At 43.6% G+C, this 23296-nt stretch overlaps 1 protein-coding gene across 2 annotated transcripts; it reads left to right on the forward strand.

The window, feature by feature from the left end:
• The first annotated feature begins 348 nt into the window (after positions 1-348).
• Positions 349-21419, forward strand: RPN2 (ribophorin II). 2 transcript variants are annotated; one of them, XM_052683752.1, is made up of 18 exons: positions 349-445; positions 530-723; positions 2529-2624; positions 4504-4679; positions 5496-5571; positions 5957-6091; positions 8036-8212; positions 8612-8730; positions 9139-9244; positions 11455-11546; positions 12441-12555; positions 13148-13342; positions 13834-13920; positions 14458-14553; positions 15704-15779; positions 16666-16795; positions 19024-19109; positions 21038-21419. In XM_052683752.1, the coding sequence occupies exons 1-17, from the start codon at positions 433-435 to the stop codon at positions 19073-19075; spliced, it is 1935 nt and encodes a 644-aa protein (XP_052539712.1). In that variant the 5' UTR covers positions 349-432; the 3' UTR covers positions 19076-19109; positions 21038-21419. The 2 variants fall into 2 exon arrangements, with proteins under 2 accessions (XP_052539712.1, XP_052539713.1); XM_052683753.1 differs by lacking the exon at positions 19024-19109 and having other exon boundaries at positions 351-445.
• Positions 21420-23296: the final 1877 nt, after the last annotated feature.

Below are 23296 nucleotides of genomic sequence, written 5' to 3' on the forward strand. Positions count from 1 at the left end.
GACATGAGATGAAAGGACACGCCACGACAGGACACGGAACGACACATGGCACTTTCCCGTCACGGCCCCTTTAAGGCTCTGTGCCGCGCTGAGCGCCGCGGGCGGTCCGACCAATCAGCGCAGCCCACATCCCTGCCAGGGGCCGCCCCGCCCGCTGCCGAAGGCCGCCGGAAAGACCGTACCATTCCTCGATGTAGGGGTGCCCGTTGGCACTTTTGGATGCTCCGCCGCCGGCCCGCCGCCGGCCGCCGCTCGCCCGGTCCTGGAGCTCTATCATTTTCTACAGCTTCATGTCATCCCCGTTTGGCTCTCGTGGCGCGGAGGCCTCCTGGCTAACGATGTCTTCGCTCCGCTCCTTTCCCCCCCTCCGTACCGCGGTGGTGCGCGCCGGACCGGAAGCGGCACCGTGGCCTAGCGGACAGCGGCAACAAGATGGCGGCGCCGGGTGAGGCGAGGGATGCGCGGGGTCGGGTCGCGCTGCGGGGTAACGCGGTGCTGACGAGATGTTCCGTCGGTTCTCTGTTCGCAGGCCGGCGGCTGCGCCTGGTGGCGGCCCTGCTGCTCCTCGTCGGCGCCCAGGCCCTCGCTCCCAGCCACCACCTCACCGCGCGGGACCTGGCCCGACTGCGGGCGGCTCTGGAGCGGCCCTTCGCCGACCTGCAGGCCGCCTATCACTCCATCGTGGGCCTCCACAGCCTGGGGCTGAGTGTGGCGGACGAGAAGGTGGGTGTGCGGTGCGCCGTGGGGCTGGGCGGAGCCGTGAGGGAGAAACCGCTTCTCCGATGGGCCGTGCAGAGAAAGCAACGCAGCCGGGTGTTGTTCGGCGTCAGAGCAACGCCTTGCGTGTCTGCGGTGCCTGAATAAAGCTGTTCCATCGCTCTCTGGGTCCATCGTGTCACAGCTTGCAGTTTGCTGGTTCAAAATGGCAACCTCGGGGTTAATTCACCTGCACTGTAATTACACCTTTCTGTGGCAGCAGTTTCTGCCTGTGAGACAGGAGTGCTCGTTGCTTTCTTTCAGATCTATTGCCAAACTCAGTCAGGCTGCTCGATTTTACTGTTCTTCTTTGCAAAATACATTTTTCTATGTGTAAGTCAGAAAAAAAAGGCTGGTGGCATCAGCGTGATGCTTACCAGCTTTGATAATTTTACAGCCTTAAGTGTATCCCTTTTGAATGCTCTCGTTTGTTCCTGTGCTCTTACTGAGGTGTATTGGATCATTAAGGTTGGATAAGACCTGTAATATCATCTAGCCCAACCATCCATCTAGCACCATTATTGTCCATTAAGCCATGTCCCTCAGTGCCACATCTCCATGGTTCTTGAACACCTCCAGGGTCAGTGACTCCCCGGTCTCCTCAGGCTGCTGTGCCACTGCATCACCACTCTTTTAGAGAAGGAATGTTTCCTAATTTCCAACCTGAACCTCCCTGGGCACAACTTGAGGCCATCAGCTCTCATCCTATTGGTGTTAGCTGGGAGTGGAGGCCAGCCCTTGCATCACCACAGTCTCCCTTCAAGGAATTTTAAAGAGTTATGAGCTCTCTCCTGATCCTCCTCCAGAGTGAATAATCTAGTTTCTGTCACCAACACCTAGCTGTGAACATAAGTTTGTTCCTCATAATTTCAACTAAGTTAGAGTTGTGAAACCATTCAGGCTTTTTTCTTTTTTTTTCTTGGGTTGTTGTGTATTTGTACCACAGACTTCTAACTGAAGGTGCTCTATTTAACCGCGCTCTGTACCACGTATGTTTGGTCATCTGTGGTCTTCTCCTGGAATTGTTGCTTTACCTTTTGTCTGCATGGCTGGGCTTTTTACTGGTGCCTACTTTTGACAAAAGTAACATAGCCTTTGCATCTGCAGGTAACCAGTCATTTCTTTTGTCCCTTAAAGTTTGTGTTGACAATGACTTTTCTGGGCAGTGTACCTCTTCTCAGCGTGAGACTGTTAAAGAGGTAACAGTAGTAAAAATAATAGTGGTAAAAATAAGCATAAGACTGGAACATAACGTTCTTGTGTATCTGGAGCATTAAGATCCTGTCCCACTTGTTAAGGCTTGCTCTGTTCTTGGTTATTTTCTGATTAAAATAGGATGCTAATGATCCATGCAGTCAGTCAGTAATGTGCTTGTTTCATACTGTAGCTGTTTGCCTGTTTTTTCTCTTTCTATATGCTTTGAAATTCTTTATTTTGTATCCATAAGTACATGTGTGATATACAGCTGGAAGCAAGTTTTCCTGCAGAATAACTGCTCATCTGTTATCTATCCCCCAAGCTTTTATTTAGTAAAGGTATATGGATCTTTTACTTTGATAGGTGTTCTGTAGTGGAGTTAATTTGAAATTCACCCACCTCTTTGAACAGGAGCTGTGTTCTGCTGTGTCACAAATACTGAAACTCTTTTGTTTCTTTATATCTTTTTCAATGCAATAATACACACCAGCATACGTGAAATCATCTTTAAGAGTATAACTGAAAACTCTTCTTGGTGGCTTAAGACTGATGCATAATTTAAAATTCCTTTGCAGGCTGCCTGCAATTTCATCAAATCCCACGTGGACTCCAGCAGTGTTGATTCCCTTTTCTATGCTGCACAATCTATCCGTGTCCTGTCTGGTTGCGAGGTGAGTTTAGAGCCCTAACTTCTGAAGACAGGTTTACCGAGTAAACGTTTACCTTAATATCTTTATTCATCCATTTTGTAAGCATAATTTCTATGTGACTTTCTCTCAATGGGTTGTGCTCTATGTCTTAAGGAAATGATTTACAAAGCATCCCAGACATGGCAGAGTTCAAAGATAGGAGGCAAGTATTTTTTTCACTGCACCCCTGAGTACTTGATCCAATACTGTCTCCTCAGACACTTTCTGATGTTTTAACAGGGTAGAAGTTGCATCTCTCAGAAAGTAATGCCTTGTATTTATTTCCATGGAAACTATAGCAGATACTAAAAGCATAATAACACTGTTTGATAGAGCACAGTCTCAGCTACAAAACAAGATTTTGTCAACACTGACACCATTAGTTATCCATTTTTACCAGCAGTGAACAAGAACCTGCACCCTACATTCATCAAAATCTGCAGCCAGCAGAGATGCCCCACTGTTGCTGTTGCCACAGCTGAAATGCACCACCCACTGCTTCACTGTGCTCACATCCACTGTTTGATCTCCATAAATGTTCAGCAAGTGTTGATGAATGTCAGTGGGTGCTGTTTTTTCTGCATGGAGGAATTCAGTTCCACTTCTTTGTTCATACATACTCCGTGTCAGATGCTGTTCTGTCAGACTGCCCCTCTGCTGCCATTTTTCACACAGAAATGTAACAGAATGTTGGCTGGAAGGTACAGCTCCTGCTGCCATACCATCACTGTCTGGCTCTGGTATCACAGGCCAACATCATTAAATGGGAGGCATTACTTTTGGAGCAGCCTTCATAGTTGTTGTTTCTTAACCTTCTATTTTGAACATCGTGTCAATCAGTAAATGGCAAGGCTAGGCACTGCTGTAAGAAGTCATTTTTTGTTAAATCTGGTATGTGTAAAATCTGTTTAATCTGCTGCATCTTCAGAGGTGTCATTATTTCTCTGCCCTGAATGACATGGAAATCTAACAGAGGGTTTCTGTGCCCGGCCAATACCAACCAGATAACTGAAATGATAACAGAATGAGTAAATGACTTTACTATTCCCTTGTCTGAGTGTCACGCTTGGTATCCTTCTTGTTTTCTACTCCCTTTTTACCCACCCAATTCAGCTCTTTCCTGACTTTCTGCATGATGGCTGGCTCTTGCACCCAGCACGCAGTGAATTAGTTCAGTGAACAGTCTCACTTCTACAGAAGTAAATAGTTCTTCACAGAACTGATAGTTAGAACGTGGATGGCTGTGAATGCTCCCAGATACTCCTAGCATCCTCGAGCAAGATGTGCACATGAATGCAGAGCTGATCATGCATGCAGCACAGCCAGCTTGTAGATAAGAGTGATAATAGAGAAGGTTGGAGGTCAGGTCTCTCTATGAGACATCAGTAGCTATGGAAAAAGAAGAGCATTTGAATAGGATTCACCAAAGCAGAATCACTCACAGTCTTTGGAAAAATTGTAAGGTGTTGGAATGAAAGCCCAGTATTGAAACACTGCAGCACTACACACACAGACCACACTTATTAGTAGATTGCAGTTGCGTCGCACACACCTCACTTTTCATCAGTGTCAGTGGGTGCTGCGCCGTTATGTGAGGTAAGATGAAAAGCTTGTGAGGTAAGATAAAACTAAGGAGTTACCAGGATAAATCTGAACTGTGGATTATCCTGACTAATTGAGAGTTGACAGCAGTGTTTAGGTACTTAGTTAAACTGAAAGATAATGAGTGATAAATGTCTTTTTCTCTGCAGCTGACAGTAGTTCACCAGTCGAGTGTACTGCCCCAGGAGGAAGTCAGTGGAAAGACTGAAGAGATTTGTTCTCAAGTGTAAATCAATGTATTCCCTGTGCTCTCCCTCAGGTTACCATTTCAAATGAGACCAGGGAGCTGCTGCTTGCAGCTGTCAGTGAGGATTCTTCAATCACCCAGATCTTCCATGCTGTTGGGGCCCTGAGCAGCTTTGGCCTTCCTTTAGCATCTCAGGAAGCACTTAGTGCTCTTACGGCTCGCCTCAGTAAAGAAGAAAACGTGCTGGCGTAAGTCTTTCAAACAGGAATGTTTCACTGTTGTGTGTGTACCTTCTAGTCAATTGGATTTTGCAGTACAGGGTATTTTAATGTTTGGTTTGGTAATCTGGTTGTAGTAGACCACACTGTATTTTCACTTGGGATGTTTGTCCAGTTCATTATCGACTCTCTGGGAAAATTTGGAAAGTGTGTTTTGAACTGTTCTCTGTGATTTTGCCTAAATCTAATCTACTCAGTTTAGTTCAAGTAATGGTCAGAGGATGATGTGTGCCAATTAAAAAGATTCAAAACAAATTAAAACCCAGACATAGTTCTTGATTATTTAGAGTTGAGGGATGCTGGATGCTCTTCCTTAGACCTTTTTCTTTGTAGGCTGGGATGCATGTACTGTGAGGTGGAAGAAAATGTGCCAGTAAGCAGGAGTCTTTGCAATTACTACCAAAGCATTGCTGAAGTAATTTTTACTACGAGAGGAGAGAATAGAGCTCTTAAAAGCTGGAAAGAAAGGGAAGCTTGTAACGACTTGGCTTCTGAAGCCTCAGCAGCATGTTTGGAGGACTGTGCAATGCAAAGATCAAAGTCTGGTTTCTTCTCTGCCTTTGAATCTATGAGTTTATTGCAAAGCTGATACAGCTAAGGTGGCATTCTCTAAGGAACTCTACATTTCCAGTAAATCTCATCGTGTTCATTGTGTGGGGTCAGCTGAACTCGTTAACGGCTACTTTACACATCGTTTGGAATAGGGGCTGTAGTTGCTTTCATTTGAATGATGTATGACTTCTAAGGAACAAAAATCATACAGTTGTTTGTTTTTTATTGTTTCAGAACCATCCAGGCTTTGGAGACAGCATCTTACTTGTCTCAGCAGGCAGATTTAAGTGGCATTGTTGAAGAGATAGAGGTAGGGAGACACTGTGGTCTCCAATTACTCTGGAATTTCTGCTAGATGTCTGTAATGCTGAAGGATGTGTTAATGTGAAACGCGCAGTGAAAAGCCAATCTGGCTAATTCCTTTTCTGTATCATGTGAGTTGGCTTGGCTCTTAATTTCAAGCAGTTATTTCCCCTGAACTTCAGCTGTGTCACACTGTGACACAAAGTCTGTTGACTAAAATAGAATTAAATTCAGTTAAGGCCAAAGGCGTTTTTTTCTTCCTGTTTCTAAATTATGTATAAAGTACTCCAATGAATCCACTGCCAATACTCTTGATTAGGCACTGAACGCTACAGTTAACTTCTGTGGATCCACTGGAATGCAGTTTAAATAGAAATGACTCTTTCTGTCAGGATCTTGTTGCTCGCCTGGATGACTTGGGTGGAGTTTATCTGCAGTTTGAAGAAGGAATCGAGACCACTGCACTGTTTGTTGCTGCTGCCTATAAGCTGTCAGACCACGTGGGAACAGAACCAGCAATGAAGGAGGTCTGTACCTGCCTTTTCCTCCCTTGCACGCTGTGGCTCACAGGAAGGACCTACCTGGTCATTGTTGCACACTGCAAGTGTGTGTCATAACTAGGTAGGATTTCTACTGGAAAAAGTAATGAGCACACTGCAAAAAGGGAGTGTGAATGTTGAATAACAGAACATAGAAGGAAATTTCATCTTCAAGTTCATAGGCTGAATTTGTGGTGTTTGTTTTCTTTCTCCAAATGTACAGAAGGGAATTACAAGTGAGGCTTGCTTTTTCTTTGTTGAGAGAAGCTGTTGGGAGGGAAAAAAACCTCTTGTTTCAGAGTTTCTTCAGGTATTTGGCACTTCCAGGTACTTTGCAACACTTCAGAGCATTTCACAAACGTTATTTACTTATGACAAAATACAGTCACCCTCATTAACGGTGTCCAAAAGGGAGGCAACATCAGTACTGTACTTTTTCAGGAATCTGAAAGCTTGCATCTACACTGAAATTGAAGATTGTTTGGAAATTCCTTTGGAGATTGATCGAGCTAGAAATTATTATTTCAAGTTCTCTACCTGGTACTTTTTTTTAACAAGTAGATCTTTTGATTGAGAATGGCATCTTCCAGAAAGACAAGCCAAAGTGTCAGGATTGAGACAGAAGCAGTGTGAGGTGTCTGAGTTAACTGCTGGCTCTCTTCCTTGCTGCTGCCAGAAGACTAACTGCAAAGTAATGTTTGTAATGTCATCAAGGTGGTGATTCTGCTACACACAATTCTAACAGGCAGCATCCAAACAATATAAGAAAAGAGTAAAAAGACCAATTAAGGAAAACTTAGCATTGACTCAGAATTGGGCTGTCAGGAGCATTGTTGTTAGGACTTTAAAGCTTCATCTCCTATGAATGGTGGAAGTGCCTCATAAAAGCCACAAAACTTGCTTTAAAAATTAACAGATTTTGTGTGTGAGAAAGTGGGAACTATTTTTTTCTGAATTTAAATGTGTGTGTCAGTTGCTGGTTAATGTATGGAGCCATGCCAGTCACTTCACATAAATGAAAAGCTGTTTGCATTATGCGGGTTCTGTAGCATCTGTCTGAATGCTTTCTGTAATCAAGTGCTGTGTTCGAGAGCACTCGTGTACAAGCTTGAGGCTGAACATTTGAGGTGCAGTAGATTTCGTTTAAAAGTGTTCCTTGTCTGCAAGTCATGAAATATTGTAATTATTGCTTTATTTTGGATTCTTTGATCCTTCTCATTTCTGATAACAAGTTAGCCCACTGTTTCCTCTGTTCGGATCAAAGCACAGGTAACCAAACCCTCATTTTCCATACTAGCAGGAAATAATACAGTGTATGTATAATACAGTGTAGTCTGCAGAGAGCAGTGCAGGTGCATTAACACTACAAAGTCAGGGTGCTCCTAGTCAGATCTGTGCTCTCAGGGGTACTGCTTTAAAGCACAGCCTCTGAGCTTAGGGATGCTACTGTGCTCAAGGGGATAAGCCTGCGTGGGCCTGGACTGGCTGCTTCTAGAGCCATTAGCATGTTTGCATCACCACTCTAAGGTTGTCCCAGTTTTACTGGTAACCAGAACAGGCTAAGCTGTAGCTTAGCCCTTCTCTGCTCTATGAAGGCAGTTGATTTTCTCTTGGAGCCCTGCATGAAGTCTGAATAGAGCCGACAGCATCTTCCATTCTGAAACATGTAATCTGAAGAGGTAGATCTAAATTCTGGTTCTGTGCATTTTAGCACAATTAAAATGATTGTGGTTGGAACCTTCCAGCCAAAAATAAGAGTACTAATGTGGCATTCAAAGGATAGCTAATTTTGGGTACCTCGTAGCTTCAGCTGTTTTAAAATGAAACAGGAGAAATTAAGCAGTTTACGTGAATGGTGCTTTTGTTAATAGCGTTTTACTGAGCCAGCTGTGGTAAGCTGCTGGTGCTAATGTGTGGTTTTTCTTTTGTCAGGATCAAATTATCCAGTTGATGAATGCCATTTTTAGCAAGAAAAATTTTGAGACGCTCTCGGAGGCCTTCAGCGTTGCTTGTGCCGCGGGTTCGCTGTCCCACAACCGCTACCATGTGCCTGTGGTCGTTGTCCCTGACGGCCCTGCGGCTGTGTCTCACCATCAGCCTGTACTTAGGGTCAGTCCTTGTGTGAAAACCTGAACTCATCTCTTGGCTCACTCTTTTGTCTTGTAGGTCTGGGCAAGCTGTGTGATGTGTAAGGTGATACCTTTAACTGTAGGCTCGGGGCCCAGCCTGCTGTCGGTTTGGTGTTTTAGTAATTCTGTGAAAACTGTTACAAACCTCTGCTTACCCAAGGCTTAGCAGATGCTACATTGAAAAAGCACATTGAGACCTTGTCGAAGTCAGCTTTTTTACAAACATTAGCTTTCTCCACTGTGGTAAAAGGGACTAAGGCAGTCTGGGTCTCTGGGCAGGAGAGAAGCCTGAGTACAAAATATAGAGGGGGGCAGTCTGTGCAGCTGCAGTCCGTGTGAGATGGTGGATTTCACAGAATTTCTTGTTTTGCTCTTCTAGCTTCAAGTGACCAATGCTATGTCCAAGCCACTCACTGGAGCTTCTGTAAAGCTAGACTATGCCAAGTCTGCATCTACCAAAGCCACTGTCCTCCAGCAGACAGCGTTTGCTCTGTCAGGGTAAGAACTTATTCTAGAGTTGAGGGAAAATAAATGTTATTTGAACAGGGTTGTATTTGCTTCTCTTTTTTGTTTTTCTACCAAGTGTATGCTTGTATGATGGAAAACCCCAAGTGCTGTTGTTACATTTTGTTGATGGTGGATGACTGAGCACTGCTGTGATGCTGAATTTCTGTTGGATAGGTCCTTTGATTGCAAAGTTGCAGCGTGCTCCTGACTTTGAGGGAACTTTGTGCACATTTCTCACCCCACACTAATTAGTTTTAGTTCTATGCAGCATTTCTTTTTGTCTGTTTAATAGATTGAGAGACATCTGGGTAGCAAGATGTGTTACTTATTGTAGGCCACTCTGTTCATGTCCTAGAGGGTTCTTAACACTTTGCTTTTTTTTTTGTTTGTTTTTTTTAGGGAGGTCTTTGAGCTGAACTTCATGAATGTCAAACCTGCAAGTGGATACTATGATTTCTCTATCAGTGTTGATGGAGACAACAGATTTATTGCTAACAAAGTTGAGGTGGGTGTGTGTTTGGGTGGCATTTCATTTTGGTGCTATACAGTGAAATAGCTTTTTATTTGTCTGCTAAGAATGTTGCATGGCATTTTTAGCATGTGTTTTCCTGGCACATGGATTGGATTTTGGCTCAGGATTACGACCAGTAACCAGATTAGTGTATGATCAAAAGAGATTTCTGTGAACTTCAGAACCAACTTACCACTTAGATATTTGCTGATTTGACAGCTTGTGGACAGAGGCTGGTAGTGGTAGTTCATGTAGCAGCCCATATTTGTAAGTAGCTATGCAAAGACAGGTGCTAACAATGTTGTTCAGAGCATTCGGGTCAGAACCTGTGAATCACAAGGCTTGGCTGGCGGCTGAGTGATTGTCTAGAGCTTGCCTGATGTCTGGAACTTGAGCATTTGGTGTCATCTGCCTGTGGAAGCTCTCGAGCTTTACAAAAAGAGCCTTGCTGGTCTTTTGGCACCTCCTAACTGGGTATGAGTATCTCTCTAAAGGGGAGTCTTGTGTTAAACATTTGGTTTTACTTTCCTTCTCAGGTTGGATGGTGAGAAGCATGCGTCCTCTGGCTGTTCATGTATTCGTTGTAGTGCCTACAGCTGTCTATTCCTAGGGTTAATTTTTGCTTTTAATTGCCCTACTTAAGGAAAAGATTAGCTTTTAAAGTCTTGCAACATCATCAGCATGGAGTAGAGGAAGACACTTACTTACAACTGCTGACCTTTAGCTGTGTCAAATTGATGTTGTCATTGTAGTAGTAATGGCACTTAGGAGTGTCAAAAGGGGATTGATTGGCCCTGCTTAAGCTCGCTGCTGGCACACAGAGGTACCAGTAGGAATGCATTAACGCTGGGGTGGCTTTGTGTGAGCCGCTTCTAATAAGACACATTGTTACGGGGGAGGACTGCTGGGGGAACTGCTTTTTTTTCCTTGCTGTTATTAGCATTAATTGTCCTTAATGCACCCGTCGTTTTTGACAGTAATGAGCTAAACCAGTGGGTTATTACTCCAGGCAGAGCCTGCATTTCCTGACATTAAAATATTTGAGAGATGTTTGTGTACTGTTCAGTCAGAGGGGCTGTGTGCAGCAGCTCTGAGTTGTAACTTTATTTTTTAATGGTTATTTCATCAGTCCATCTTTCTTTGCTCCCACCTTGGAATGAAATATGCTTTTGTTACAGTTAGTCTGAGTAGTCTGTATGTAAATGGATCCATTTTCAGTGCCAACTTCTTTATTAAATTACACCTTTTGTTGTGAAGGAACTGTCAAAATTGTTGTGTTTGAAGTCAGACCTGGTGGAGGCTGTTTCACATGAGCAAACCAGCAGCAACAAATTGTAGTGTATGATGGAAAATATCTTGGCAGTGAAACTGATTCTCCTGGGGAGCATTTGTAAGTTGTGAGAACAAATGTGCTAATTAATAACTACACTGTAGGACCTGCTTGTGTTTGAGAGGAGGTATGGAGTTGGCCAAACCCACTGAAGCTCACAGTCTGTGGTTTGGGGTGGGAGGGGCAGGAAATTATTGCTCCACTTGGCTTTGTAGAGCACTCAGCACAGAAGAGTTGTGATAAATGGCAGAGCCTTATTGGCTGCCATGCACTGAATGATAAATAGCAAGCCTTCCTTCAGAGGCACGGTTTAAAAAAAAACAAAAACAAAAAACCTGCAGATCTGCAGGAATGATTTGGCTGTTGCCTGCTGGTAATACAATGAAACCAACAGAAACCTTTTAGGCTTTAGGAGCCAATGCAGGCATAGCTGGTTGCTGTCTGGAGACTTCCCTCATCTCAGGTTGCTGTCCAGGACACAGTGCATGCATGTACAACTTCACGTTGCATGTGATGCCAGATTTAATTGCTAGCTTCTGCTCGTGTAAGAGGAAAACTAGCTGGATGTGGATATTTGGACTGTTTCATTAAAAACAGTGCTCCAGGGGGAGCCAACTCCTGTGTGGCTGAGAATCAGCTGTCTTCAGAGATGGCAGCTTGTGGAGGGGAAAGGAGTGGGCTGGGGTTAGTGACTGATGTAGGAGCTTTGCCAAAAGGGAATTTGCTGTAGATCTGCCTTTCTGGTTGGGTTCTGTCTTGGCTTAGTGAGGGATTCTTTGTGGGGAAGGGGACAGAAGAACTAAAGCTTCTGAAGTGAACTTGACCATAATTAATAGGAGTGGTCCCAGTAACTTTCTGTTGTGTTTTGTTGCAGCTGAAAGTAAAAGTGTCCACGGAAGTTGGGATTACTAATGTAGATCTTTCTACTGTGGATAAAGATCAGAGCATTGCACCAAAAACAACCAGGTAAAACACTTCATTGTGACTCTAAGGGGCAATTCTGGCTCTTGACTGCAGGTCTAGGAGCTTTACCTGCTTAAGCTAGATCAGGAAAATCTTGCCAACAAAACTATACCAGTGCTATTCCTCTTAAACTCTTAAACCCCCAATTTTTTTTTGGGGGGGGGGAGGAGGGGGGGGGAGGCAAATAGTGATTATTTTTATACAAGGTTTTCCTTAGTGTTAAAATAAGTACTAAGAGAAACCAGGCAACCTTAATCTTCTGCTCCTCCAGTGTCGAGTCTCTGTAGCAAAAGCAAGTTAAAATATTTGCTTTAATGTTTCTGTTATTACTGGACTTTGATAGAGAAGCTCTAACACAATGCACAGTGTATGTGGGGGTTGGTTATGTTGTGGCTTAGGTTCACTTGAACTTTTAGCTGCTTTTTTGACTGCCGTCAGTTAAAACATAATGGATAGAATTTAACTTAATTGCATGGCTTCACTGAGGTCCTTCCTGCATTGCTACAGCCTTCCTGTGCTGAAATCTGAGTGGGTTCTTCTGTTACGCTGCCATCACACCTTGTAGCACAGCTTTGTTTAAACCTGGGGTGTAGGATTAGCAAAATTTTCTTTTGTGTTCCTTTGAACTCTGCAGTGAACTAATGTTTTACATGAAAACATGCAAGATATGGAGCTCACAGGAGTAATATGGAGGAATTTTGTTCCTTTTTTTTTTATTATTATTCAATTATGTCAGAACAGAAAGGCATACTTGTTGACCTGACTTTTTGTTAAAATAGATCACTTGTGCCTGGTAGACTACAGTGCTGTTAGTGCAGCTTGCACACCTTGGTTTCACAGAACACCAGGCCTTCTTTTGGATGATCACCTCAATTCTGTTTGTTTTCTGCTTCCTAGGGTAGCTTACCCAGCCAAAGCCAAGGGCTCCTTCACCGCTGACAGCCATCAGAATTTTGCTCTATCCTTCCAGCTGATAGATGTGAACAGTGGAGCTGATCTCATTCCTCACCAGGTTAGAACAAATTCTTGTCATTACTGTGTCAGCACAGTGTTCCATTTTGTAGCATCTGAGATGACAGTTGCTCTTGGAAAGATTCAGTAGGCTTCGAAAAGCCTTATGTTTTTGACATGGACTGTGGAAAAATTACTTGTGTTGGTGGGAGGGAGGTGGATTCAGCCCGTTTGTTTTGTCTGTATGTTCCATGAAATCTCTCACTGCTCAGATGCTGCAGGTACTGCAGCAAAATAAGCGCCAGTAGTTTGCACTGTGAACATTTCTGTCCTTTGGAATATAGATTGTTGGCTGAGAAAGTCCACGATTGCAGTGTTTATTTTCTTAATGTATAATTTTTTTCAAAGAAAAGCAGATATGCATGCATCCCTCGTGTGTTGTTGTACTTCCTCTCTCCAGTAGCATTCATTATACTGCCCTGTACCTCAGGTAGACCTCTGGTCGGTGTTGATCCTGTGTTAATAGAATTATTTGAAGAGGCATTGTACTTTCTGATTGTTCAGGAGTGGAGGCAGCAGGCCTCCCAGCTCATTGCCAGTCTCTGGTTTCACACGGTGAGATATTCCAGCAATGTTTTAATCCTTCCTTTCAGACTTTTGTCCGACTTCACAACCAAAAGACTGGCCAGGAGGTGGTTTTTGTTGCAGAACCAGATAGCAAGAATGTATACAAGTTTGAACTGGATACCTCTGAAAGGAAGACTGAATTTGACTCTGCCTCGGGAACCTACACTCTGTACTTGATAATTGGAGATGCCACTCTGGAAAATCCAATCCTGTGGAATGTGGTATGGAGCTGGAAGTGTGGTGATGTGGTTCTGAGATGACTGACAGTCTAGCAGGAGGATTTTGTACAGGCTTGGAATTTTAAAAAGAAAAAAAACTCAGATGTTTTTGTTCTTGTAGTGAAACAAAACCTTTTTGGCCACTTTTGGACTCTGAGGTCTGCTGTTTAAATATTCAAACTCCAAGTGAGCTTCAAAGTGGGTTTTAAATAAATGTTTATTTCTTCACAGCGTAGATAGAAACTTGAGAGTGTTTATGGCTGATTATAAGTTCACAGCAAATACTTCAAGGCTTTGGCTTTCTGTGCTCACTGTGCTGGAAGTAAGTCCAACTTCTTCTGTTTAGGAAAAGTTTCTTTTTCAATTCTGGAGGCTTTTTTGTAGATTCCTTTAAGACAAAATCGGTCATGATTGGCAAACTGGCACCAATAATGTAGCAGGTTTTAGAAAACTTAAAATATTAAAGTTCCTGAAGTTATTTGATTTCATTTTAGGCTGATGTTGTGATTAAATTCCCAGAAGAAGATGTGCCATCCACAGTCCAGTCCAAGAACCTCTTTGTTCCCAAGCCTGAAATTAAGGTACAGTCAAAACCAAAAGCCACGTGCAGAGACTGGAGGGAGGGGGCTGAACCTACCTTAGCTTATCTAGTCTTTGTTCTCATTATAACTTTGTTTTGATTAGTAATCTCTCATGGAAGTGTTAATTGTGTAAGTAATGTAATTAAAGAAAAGAGATTTACCACTTAATGGAAACAAATGCTTTGCAGTCCTCTGCTTTATGGATAAGCTGTGTGTCCTACCAGCAGAGAGCAACTGTGAGAAGACTCAAGCAAGAGAAGTAGAGCAGGTAGTGGGCACCACAGAAAGCTTTCTGCATCATTCTGAACACTTGTGCTGATGACAAGTTAACCACTGCTTCTGTGAGCGTGAGGAAAAGTTAACTGAGTAAGAGATCAAATGTTCAGACTGCAATAGATGCTACTTTAAAGAGTTGTGCTTTGCAGCTCATCATCCAGAACAGCACCAGACAGCAGCAGGGCTGCAGCTGGCCCTCTGTGGAGCTGAGAGGGTGCTCTGTTGAATACTTTCTTACCAGCTGAGTTTGTTTGTTTGCAGCACCTCTTCAGGGAACCTGAGAAGAGGCCTCCCACTGTGGTATCCAACACATTCACAGCACTGATTCTCTCACCACTGCTCTTGCTGCTCATTCTGGTGAGTGAACTGAGCCACAGAACAAGGAGAAATCTTCCCATTCAATCTGAAGTCACTTTGAAAGTCAACCATCTAAACTTTATGTTATAATTCCTAGTTAATTATAATCAGCACAGCACTGCTGCAGTAATAGCTAGCAAGTGTCTGTGCAGAATGTTGGTTTGTTTTGTCTCCTAAACTGTTTTTCAAGTTTACAGTCAAAAGAGAAAAATACTGTTGCCAGTTAGAAGTGGGGTTTCTCCAGTGTGGTTCTGCAAGTCATGCTCAGTAATGGTGAGCAGATAAGTTATAACTAATGTCAGACTTCTACAGGAGAGAAGCAGTGATTCTGCCTATATAACCATCACAAAATCTGTATTACTTAATCCCATCAGCCTGATTCCCATTTCTAGACTTAATTGGTATTTGTCTATTGGTAGTTGAAACATCTAGCTCTATTTCAACTGCATCAATTCAGTGTCTTGTACTTAATGTGTATCAAATCTCATCTAGTCAAGTGAAATTATAGTTTGGAGGGTCAACCTGATACCTTACTTGCTTTGCAGTGATTTCCCTTTAGCTGTTCTCAGTGAAAGTTGGCATTCAAATGGTCGTGTCTGCTGCTCTCTGCAGTTAGCAGTACGTGTGCTGATGACAGACCACTTAAGTGAGGAATTTTATTGCTTCCATCTTTCTCCATCTTTCATGCCTTTCTCTTCCATTCACTAAAAACTGAAGTTGTTCTTATGAAGAAAGATCTTTGCATCTCTAGGTGGTCTTTTGCTCTGTCCAAAACTTGAATGCTACCTTTTTTGTTGGTTTTTTTTGTTGTTGTTGTTAATTGAAATTAATTCAGCTGGAAATAAATGACACTATTTTTTCTGGAAAACACAGATTTGGAATAATACCCTCTCATTGCTTTAAGAAAGAGAAATGAGGAACTGCCTTTGCAGACTTAAGCAGTAGGAGAAGTTTCCACTGAAGGAGCTCAACGGTGCTGTCTTTGACAAAATTACTGCTCTCCGTACCAGGGAACAATGTGTTTCTGTAGAGAATACACTGTATTCATTGAAGAACTTAAGTATCTCTGACGACTGTTTCCTTGATGTTTAAAATGAAAGCTTGTGTTTACAAGGACTGTTTATTCAGGTTTTCTTTCTTTTCATTTTAGTGGATAAAGATTGGTGCCAACATCTCCAACTTCAGCTTTGCTCCCAGCACTATTGTTTTCCACATGGGACATGCTGGTAAGTGTCAGAAGCTCTCTGCTATGTTTGACCTTCTCACCTGGGAGTTACAGATGTGAGCCGTGTTGGTAAATGGGCTTGCAGCCTATTAACTATAATGACATAATAGCATAACGTTTGTTCTCTTGTTTTCATCTGCCTTCCTGCTTTTCACGATTGTTAATATGATGATAAATCTGTCTTGGCCATCAGCTTATAACAACGGTCATTATCTGGGCTCCTCTCACAACTGTTTATCAGTACTTAATAGGACTTCTTATTTCCGGAGGTCACACTTCTGTTATTGCATGTTTATCCTTTGTAAGTAGAGTTTCTGTAGGGATTGAAACATGTGGGACTACTCTCTACATCTTTTACGCTGCTTTCTGTGAAAATCTTCTTAGGCTGGACCAGGTTTTGCCATCAGTTTTATTGTACTTTTGGTCGCACAGCTATTTATTGCCTTGGTAGACTCTCAGAAGCACAGCAGGTCGGGAGAGCATTGGGATCTACTGCTTTCCATATGACAACATTCTGCTTAATCCAAGCCAGTTTCCTTGAAAGCTTTATAAGCTCTTAAAAGTAAGCAAAGATTAATATCCTCTGTTACAATCCAGAATACCCTCCATCTTTTAATAGCCTCCAAACTCTGTGATATGTCCATAATTATGCCACTGGAGGATTTGTTGCAAGCTGTCAGTGTCACATTTTTCTGAAGTTGGAAACCCAGATGCCTCCTTCTCCTGGCAGTTATACATACACAGTCCTTAAATCTGTCCCTTTGGAGCTTCAGAGACAAGTTAGAAACCAAGTGCTTAGGTGTGGCAGTGCAAGAATCGTTCTGGGAATAGCTAATGGTCTGTCTTTGTAGTACAGTTTCAACTCTGGACTCTGTCTTTTTTCACAGCAATGCTGGGACTTATGTATGTCTACTGGACTCAGCTCAACATGTTCCAAACTCTGAAGTACTTGGCCATTTTGGGTGGTGTCACGTTCCTGGCAGGCAATAGGATGCTGGCTCAGAAAGCAGTAAAACGGTAAGCCAGGCATAGATGCATTAGTGGGAGCTGCTTTTAAATTTGCAGGGAGGAGAACACATCAGTGTATATCAGTAACTGGTACAGTGACAAGCGTTGCTTTTAGTTCCTCACTCTTGGATGGGGGGACTCTTATGCCTGCTTTCAAGTTAAGCCCTAGAATGAACAGACTGGGGCAACAAGGTTCCCCCTGGGATGCAGCTGCCTGCTCCTTCAGAGCAGATGGGCTGCCTGTCTTCTTGCTGAAGTGGTCAGACGCATGGAAAAAGCAATGAGTGAAAGAAAGCATATACACTGTGACATGGGGAAACCCACTTTTGGACAGGTGTTCCCTGACACTACTGTTTCACTTAGTTGGGTACCAAGTTTTAATAATATTAGGTAATTAAAGCTGGTATAAATGCAGAAAATCTATGCTCCTATGCAACTGTGCTTGTGAGGTACATTTTTAAGAGGAGGAAGGTAAGTTGTGGATTATCTTACTGCTGTCTTCTACCTGAAGCAGAATTAGGAAAGAGAGGTAGCTGTTTTTTTTGAGGCATTGTAACAGCAGAAAAAGTGCAACACACACAAGGAGCAACATGGAACATTCTGACGAATGTTAGGGATGCAGAATTATTGAAGGTGGACAGACACTGGAAAGGAGGATTTAAAGAGATTGTAAAACCTTTATTTCCCTGGAGACGTTCAGAACTTGGCTGGATATGACCTTGAACAATCTGCTTCAGCTTTAAAGTTAGCTCTGTTTTGAGCTCACAGTTGGACCAAGTAATCGCCGCAGGTTTGTTCCAACTGAAACTATTCTGTGATTCTCTAATAAATGCACTCAGGTATCTACATCAAGCAGTGTGAAACACCAGCCAGCCCTGGGCAAGATTTCTCTACAGCTAGAGGTTGTAGAGCTAGCCCAGTGTGGATTTGTTCCTAAGCTGTGCAACCCTGCTGGAGACAGGGCTGCTGCTGGGACCTGTGCCATAGCAGCTCTGTGTCACTGTTGTGCTGTGCTCACCTGGGTGGGTACTGCAAGCGTGGTACAGCAATGCCTTACCCAGTATGGACAGTCTTTGTGTGGATGCTTCATCTTTGTGCCCTGTGCCACACCAGGCAGCCTGCAGTCTGGTTGCTGACCCAAGCTTTCCATACTGTCTGTTAATCAGAAGTTGAACTCTTATCTCGCCTGCACTTCTACCGCATGGAGTTTCCACAAGAGATCTAAATTTTAGCACTTTTGCATTCATACAGAATTTGGATTTGAAGATGATCTCGTGACCTGCTTTGCCATCAAGCCTGTGCTTTTCTTGCTTCTTCTTTTTGAGCCATTAGAACCCTTTATCCTTGCACACCTATTTACATAAGTGGCCCTGAACTCTCATATTTTTGTTACTCTTGTCAAGAGGACAAGAAAAGTTCAAAAAAGTAAAGATAAACAAGAAAAAAAGCACAGCAACAACAAAACAAAACCTCACAAACACAGAAGAATAGAATTTTCAGGGGTTTCACGCTGGTGTGTTGCCTTTCAAACATCTCTACTTGCATGGCTGTAGCAGGGGGACAATTATAATTAGCTCTCTACATGCTCTCCTTTCAGCTGCCTCAGACTTGCTCCCTTGAATGCCCAGCCCTCTGCAGTATGGCAAGTTCTCTTGTTTATTTTAATAATGTTTCACTTTTAATTTAACAGATAACAATAAAATCATTATTAACAACAGATTTCTTAGCACACAGATGCAAGGGGGAAAAAAATACAACAAAGTTTACTTCTAAGTGTCTGAGCTCAACCAGGGCTTCTGTTAGCAAGTAAATGCTGATGGCTGGTTCCTACTTCAAAACACTGCAGGGGCTGTCTCTGCTTTTTCATTGTACATGACATGAATCTGTGACCACAGTGGCAGATTTGAAAGTAGAACCTGTACCTTAGGCTAAAGTTAAACCCTTTGTACATGACTTTAAAGCTCCAAAAGACAACTTTAATGTGCGGCAGGTCTGGCTCAGATGTTAAGTGCACTGATAATCAACTCAATAGCACTTGGAGGCAAAGCTGCTGTTCCACTATGGAAAATGCAGGTAGGGGTTGGAGGGGAACTGTATATAAACCATATTTTTTCAGAAGTTACCAGAAGGCCTGGTTTTGCTCTTTGCATTTCTGTCATGGGCTCTGGTTCCCAGAGCAGAGCTGCTTTCCTCCTTCCTGTCTTCTCTGAACCTTTCTTCCTCTCTCCTTTTGGCAGGATCGCTGCAGAGCAGAGCAGTAGGTTGGCAAAGTATAGAACACTGCGGTAAAAAGGGCTTTTGCTAGTGACCAACTCTTCTAGAAGTAAGGGTCTTTTTGGAATTTGACTTTCTTGGGCGTGCTGTCTGCTTCATTTCACTTCATTCCTCATTTCTTGCACAAAAAGGTACCTGAGCTGAAGCTGCCTCCTTTCAGCGTTGTTTATTTGGCTTTAAATCAGTCCTTGGGTGACCTTGGCTACAGCTGGGTTTGCATACTAGCAGTGTGTGTCCCTGAAGACTAAATGGTCTTCGTGAGATTCCTTAATAATCTCGTCTTGTGGTGATATGTGCATGTTAATATGCTGGGTGGGTGTAGGAATAAACATAGTTCAGGCAATATTGTTCCTGTAAATAATTAGCAGTGCTGGCTAGAGGAGAACATAACGAAGGCGGCTCGCATCTGAGCCTTTCTGTCCTGCTGTGGGTACTCCTACCCCATCTGCAGTGTCCTGGCTGTTCAGCTGCTGGCACTGTGACTGCTGGTGGAGCTCAATTAAGTCCTTGCTCGGAGGGCAAGTGCTCTGTATGCAACAGAAGCCAGGTCAGCACAGTCTCATTCAGCTGAGGACACGATCCAGGATTCACCCTTCGATTAGACTGAACTGGTCACGATGGCTCAGTCAGTGGCAGCAGCAGCCAGCTCCCCATGAATGAATACAGGCATCTGATAGGATCTCCATTAGCCCGTGCTAATGTAAAGCCCTTCATTTCCTTTGACTCTGACCAGGTAAGGTCCCAGTTTGTTACATCCACAGTGTGATGGGAGGCAGATCTGCTGCCGCTCTGCATGTTGCCCATTTTATGTGTGTGGCTTCGTTTCTTATTCACACATTATTTCATGAAGGGGAAGGGAGAGAGAATGTGGGACAAGTCCAGGGGACAGAACTACTGCAGAATGTGCTGGTGCTGGTGCACCCGGTCTCGTGTTCATAGCCAGCACTCCAGGTATTCACACAGACATTGAACAGAGCTCTGTTTTGTGGTGCAGAGCAAAACAGCGTGGGTGGCTGCATCTCAGAAACCGTGTGCACTGTGCTATAAGCTCCTGTTTGCACATCAGATAGCATGGAGGATGGCTTCAGGAGAATTACCTATGGACTATGAGCATTGTATCCCATAGGAAAAACAGCCTGGCACCACCTCTGCTCTCCCTGGAGTATTTAGAGGCATAATAGCAGCAAACAGTCTCTGACAGGTTACTGGAGCTGTGTGTCACTTGTCACTGTGTTCTGGTTGCTGGATGCTTCTCTTTTTACCACAGCTCGGAGCCAGTGTTTTTCAGCTTTAGTGACCTGTTGCCAAATACTCAGGAAGTGTGTTCTCCACAGCTTGCAAATTTTCTGCTTCTCAGCTGGGTATTTTAACTCCTTAATTCCCTGTGGGCTATGAGTAATCATGGAAGATGTTGGAAATAACTCATCCACAAACTGTAATTGCTGCCATGTGCAGCCACAGCGCTTTTCCTCACTGCTGGGTTTCTGGTGCCCCAGATATGTCTGCTAAGACTGTATTGCTACCAGCATCTGGGGTTGGGCTGTCAGGTGCACCCAGCTACGCCTGTATCTGTCTCCTTGAAAGGGAGAAGGACGCTAAAAAGGTGGACTTACTGTGCCCATGTTGTTGAAGATCTTTCCTTTGTGTTTACCAGCTGGTTGCAATTGGATATAATGGTCCTGTTGAAAGTGGAGGAGTGGTAGAGCGGCTGCAGGCCACTTTGCATTCAGCCCTGCTTTTTTGTCCAGTTTTGTGTTTTTCAAGGCTCATTTGTTCCTTTTGCACCAGACCTTCATTTTGCCTGAACGTTTCCATACTACTTGTACTGATTCCTTGGTTATGTTGTAGTGCTGGTTTTATCACCTCCTCTCAGAGAAGCTTCCTTTGAGAGAGAAAAAGGGGTCTGGGGGCACTTGTACTATGTGAAGAAGTGCTTTGTTGCCTGGGAGAGCTAATTGTTTGGGTTTCCCTTTCCAGGACACACTAGCACCAGAAGAATGGAAGAAATGGGGAAAAACAGAGCAAATGCCTTCAGAATAGAAGTGAAAAAGTAATTGAAAGAGCAGAAGAATGAAAGCAGCAGCAGATTTTTTTTATATATATATATATGAAGTCAAGAGGGTTCCAGTTAAACTTTTTTTAAAATCTTGATTTTTTTCACTGTTGTGTTCATGCTACTTGAGTGTTTTTCATATGAAACCAGAAAGTCCTTTCTTCCTTGCATCCCCGTCCCCCTTCTCTGCTCTTAGAATGTTTTAATTTCTTTTTGAAAAAGAAGGAAAATGTAATTCTGCCTTTCCCCAGGTGCCCTCTCCTCATACTAAACAGTTTGTGAATAAAGAGGAAAGAACGGTCCTGAGTTCTGTTTTGGCTGTTTCAGAACCTGTGGTTGGAAGTTGGGCTCACATGAACAGAGCTTTTTCTGGTGGGTAATTTTTGTGTATTAGTCACTGCGGTGAGGAGCTTCCTGTTCTTTTCTGCCCTTTCCCAGAGGTACACATTTATTTGGGGACACTTCCCACTCCTGCCTGTCCTCTGCGATGCTTTCATCGGCGTTTCTCTGCTAACCAGTGTTCTCTGACTCAGGATGGAGCCAGGCCTGGCTGCGTGGAGCTGCTGGGCTGCTCCCACCGGAGTCCCTGGGTGTCCTTGTGGGCTTCCTGCCTGCCTGTGTCTGCCCCTGCAGCTTTGCGGGACCCTTCTCACTCACGTTTATTGTAACACTGAACTTTGAAGTTGCATTCAGTAATTCCGTATCGTCGAATTAATGACCTGGGAGGTAGAAGATGAGGATGTTGGGGAATGGAGCAGATTTCTGGAGAGTTCTCCTGATGAACAATTTCCACATGGAAAACTTAGCAGTTGCTCCTGGCTCCCTCCCCTGCATCCATGCGTTGGCTCCCGTTTGTCCCATGTCAGACGGGTTTCTTTAAAGACCTTTTGGCAGAGGAGCTTCATGAAACGTCTCTTGGAAATCCGAGAGAATTGTATCAGCCAGCAAATATGCGGCTGAGGGGCGCGGGGCCAATTCCTGCGCAGCACCTCGCGTGTGTGAGGCTCTGCTTTTCACAGCCGCCTCCCCCTCTGCAGTCGTTCACGCTTAGCTCACCGTGTCTGTTCTTTCTCATACCGGTTCCTGCTGAACTCATACCTTTGTTCATGGTGAACTTGACGCTGAAGATAGTGCGGGTTTGATGAACTCTCCTGCACTCCTTCAAAAGCCTGATCTCATGCTGGATTCAAGCCTTCTGGGAGTAATGGGATTGTAACCAAGAAATAGTTAAGCTACTATTTGTGGTAATATCCTCTGGGATTCCTTTTCTGTTGAGTTCCTTGGAGCCTCGTGTTTGATTTTGTTTTACTACACGCCTATCAGCTTTGTGTCAAACCTTGTTTTTCTGCTGCTGCTCCCGGCAGGACAGAGATCCCAGTTCTGGACTCTCCAAAGATCTCTGGCACGTTCCCAAAGGAGAACCAATGCAAAAAGACAACCGTGTGGTTCTGCTGTGATGCATTTCCTAAACTCTGCTTGTTGCTATTGGGTTTTTTTCTACTTTTTTGTTAGGAAAGGATGCATTTATTCTTCTGGCCTTTTATTCATCAGACACTTTGTTTTGTTTCAAACATTTAATCTGCCAGAGTTTGAGCGTTTGTTTCCTCGCTTTGACAGCAACTTGAACGTTCAAATGAGCCTTTTTTTATGACACTTGCAATTTTTTTTTGTCACCTTGTTTATTTTCAGCTATAGGAATCTGCTGTTTTGGATGGGGTTTTTTGTCTTTTTTTTTTTTTTTTTTGCACATTCCTTTCCTTGGAGTGTTCTGTCACAGAATCACAGAATCGTAGGGGTTGGAAGGGACCTCCAGAGATCATCGAGTCCAACCCCCAACACACCAGCCAGCCAACATGCCTGAGGCCATTACAAGCACTCTTTGAACTGGGACTTCAGATGGTTCATTCTGTTGCAGGTCATTCTCCAGCTGCACTGTGAAGCAGAAGGATGTCTGTCTTGCCGTGACAGTTCCCTGTCTCTGTAAGGGTTACAGATGACCCATTAGAGCACTTACTGCTGTCACAGCTTCACTCATGTACAACATCCCCTTGTTCCTTTCCAACCTGCTGGGCAGCTGGTACTTTTTTTGTAGTGCTGGAATTGGAATCTGAACAGAGAGAATGTGATCTGTAGGGGTTTGGTGCAAGTAGGAGCTCATTTCCACGTGTGGTGGAGCCTACTAT

Source organism: Tympanuchus pallidicinctus, unplaced genomic scaffold (genome assembly GCF_026119805.1).
Source record: "Tympanuchus pallidicinctus isolate F22 unplaced genomic scaffold, pur_lepc_1.0 scaffold20, whole genome shotgun sequence".
NCBI lineage: Eukaryota > Metazoa > Chordata > Aves > Galliformes > Phasianidae > Tympanuchus > Tympanuchus pallidicinctus.

What these genes read in the sequence shown, in the direction of transcription:
- RPN2 (XM_052683752.1), top strand. An exon ending in ACCATCAGCCTGTACTTAGG is followed by an intron (nt 8,213 to 8,611) that starts GTCAGTCCTTGT and finishes TTGCTCTTCTAG; the next exon opens with CTTCAAGTGACCAATGCTAT. An exon ending in ACAGCGTTTGCTCTGTCAGG is followed by an intron (nt 8,731 to 9,138) that starts GTAAGAACTTAT and finishes TGTTTTTTTTAG; the next exon opens with GGAGGTCTTTGAGCTGAACT.